At 36.4% G+C, this 2,101-nt stretch overlaps 1 protein-coding gene across 2 annotated transcripts in view; it reads right to left on the bottom strand.

Annotated features, from left to right (window-relative positions):
• The window catches only part of plce1 (phospholipase C, epsilon 1), a 53,531-nt gene that overhangs the window by 30,500 nt on the left and 20,930 nt on the right, over positions 1 to 2,101 (bottom strand). For both annotated transcript variants that reach the window (XM_014029224.1, XM_014029225.1), the window contains 1 exon segment: positions 1,732 to 1,874. In XM_014029224.1, coding sequence (XP_013884678.1) covers positions 1,732 to 1,874 — 143 coding nt within the window.

The following is a 2,101-nucleotide window of genomic DNA, read 5'->3' as shown; positions in this document are numbered from 1 at the left end:
CTGGTCTTCAGGTCTTACAGATTAGAAGCTGGTGGTTTCATTGAAACAATGAAGAGAGGAACAATTCCAAAAAAGGAAAGAAAGTAAAAACTGCATCAACACTGACCGAGTTTGAAACCTAACTCAGATAATGARAGTTATTTTTAGTTTGGGTTTATTGTTTGGTATCATTTTTTTAGTTTTTAGTTCCACACATACATAAAGTCTGTGTCTTACTCAAGGCTATTTTTTTAAATACAGATTGACAGCTCATTATTTTATCCTGTGCAGCATGGTCACTGCAAAAACTGTTGAAAATTTGGGTGCACCCAACTTTTGTGCTGGTGCACCTAAGAAAACAAGTTAGGCACACCGGTGCAACCAATTCAAAAAGTTATTGTCTAGAGCCCTGATCAATGTGGCCGCTCATTAAAGATGTGCTTCTGAACAATGTTTAGTGTCTGTGCTGCTTTAATCCAAGCTGCAGAGACAGAAAATTAAACAGGAAGCTGATGATGCTCAGTGTTTGAATATCTACTCCTGCCAAAACCTCTGCACAGAACACAATGTTACGTTGAAAAAAATGCATTCTTTGGGCATGTGCTTATGAAAGTTTAAAAAAAAAAGCAAATTTGACAAAAAGTATAATTTTTGGATTACCATGATTGATAATATAGCATGTCACAGAGACAAATGCAGAAATTCATAATTCTGTGTGCTTGTGTTTGCACCAAAGTGCATGTCTCCTTGATCTTGCCAGAGACAGTCTGTCCCCTGGTTCTGTGCCAGTGGAAATTTATGTCAGGATCAGCTTACTTTAAGTCATACGTAACATCATTGTGGAGAAGGTGGGCACACAGATACCAGCTGAACAACTATGTAATAACCTGACTGACTGGATTGTTAAGTCTTGATGACACAAAAATGTGACAGGAAGAGGGGAAGAGTCAGCAATTCAATATTTTTGTACAATTGTGCAAATACTATACAAATTATCTTCTCAAAGCTTTTCATGAGCAGAAGCAGTTGCTCTGCAGTAGAARTAAATAAAACAACTCTGTAAAAATACAAAGCAGGAATAGCAGCATATTTGAAGTGCATGTCAACTCTACACAACCCAAATGCATTTTTTTTCTCCTTTTATCACTCTGAAATATTGTTTGAATGTGCTTCTCAATTGGACATTGTAAGGGAAAGGAAAGAGTGTATAAAGAGGGAGAAAAGACATCTAAATGGAAAATTAGAGAAAGAAAAGACGGAAAGGGCAACCACAAAGATCAACTACAAACCCAAACCAAGCTAGATCCTGCTGTGAATAAAGGAACGATGTGGGGAAAAGAGCACAGAGTAGACCAGGAGTCCACAAGAAAATAACAGAACCCCAAAGATTGGTGCTTCACTTTCTCTCCAACCTGTGCACCTCTTTTTGTTCGAGATTTAACAGCTGGTTATGATGCTTCTCTTGTGTGCTATAGCTGGAACACTGCTAAAGATTTTTTTTTTTTTTTTGGGGGGGGGGGCACTGAACACTATCAAATTTCGTTACATTATAATGCTTAACTAGTAAAACTAACAACTGCAATATTGTCAATATGCAAGTTTACCCCCCACCCCTACAAAAAAATAAAATCAATGGTCACTAGGTAGAGCTGACCTTATCAAGCCAATTTTATGTTAATTACAAAAATATTACATTTCTAAAAATATTAATACATATGTCTATATAATCTTTAAGTAGAACATGATACTCACCTTTCAGCACAGAGTGGCCGTTTGGGCTCTGGAGTAAAGCAATAGGTAGAGCAGAGCGAGATCCAAGTACAACTGTGGCCTCTAGTAATGCTCCAGTCAACAGTGAACTCAGTGATGTCCTCTGATCACAAGCACGATATAACCTAGAAGAAATTTTCTTTTCTATTTTAGTGTGAACATAAAACGACCTTTGCAAATATTATGTTAAAATAGGTTGTTTATCCATATACCATGAGCAAAGTCTGCAATAAACAGTATCTGTGATTCCTTTAAACTAAATTTTGTACAAACACATAAATACATACATATATATATATATATATATATACACACACACACACACACACACACACACACACACACACACACA

Source organism: Austrofundulus limnaeus, unplaced genomic scaffold, assembly GCF_001266775.1.
Source record: "Austrofundulus limnaeus strain Quisiro unplaced genomic scaffold, Austrofundulus_limnaeus-1.0 Scaffold871, whole genome shotgun sequence".
Classification (NCBI taxonomy): Eukaryota; Metazoa; Chordata; class Actinopteri; order Cyprinodontiformes; family Rivulidae; genus Austrofundulus; species Austrofundulus limnaeus.
Note: the sequence above shows the minus strand (reverse complement) of the source record. Positions and strands in the feature narration are given on the sequence as shown.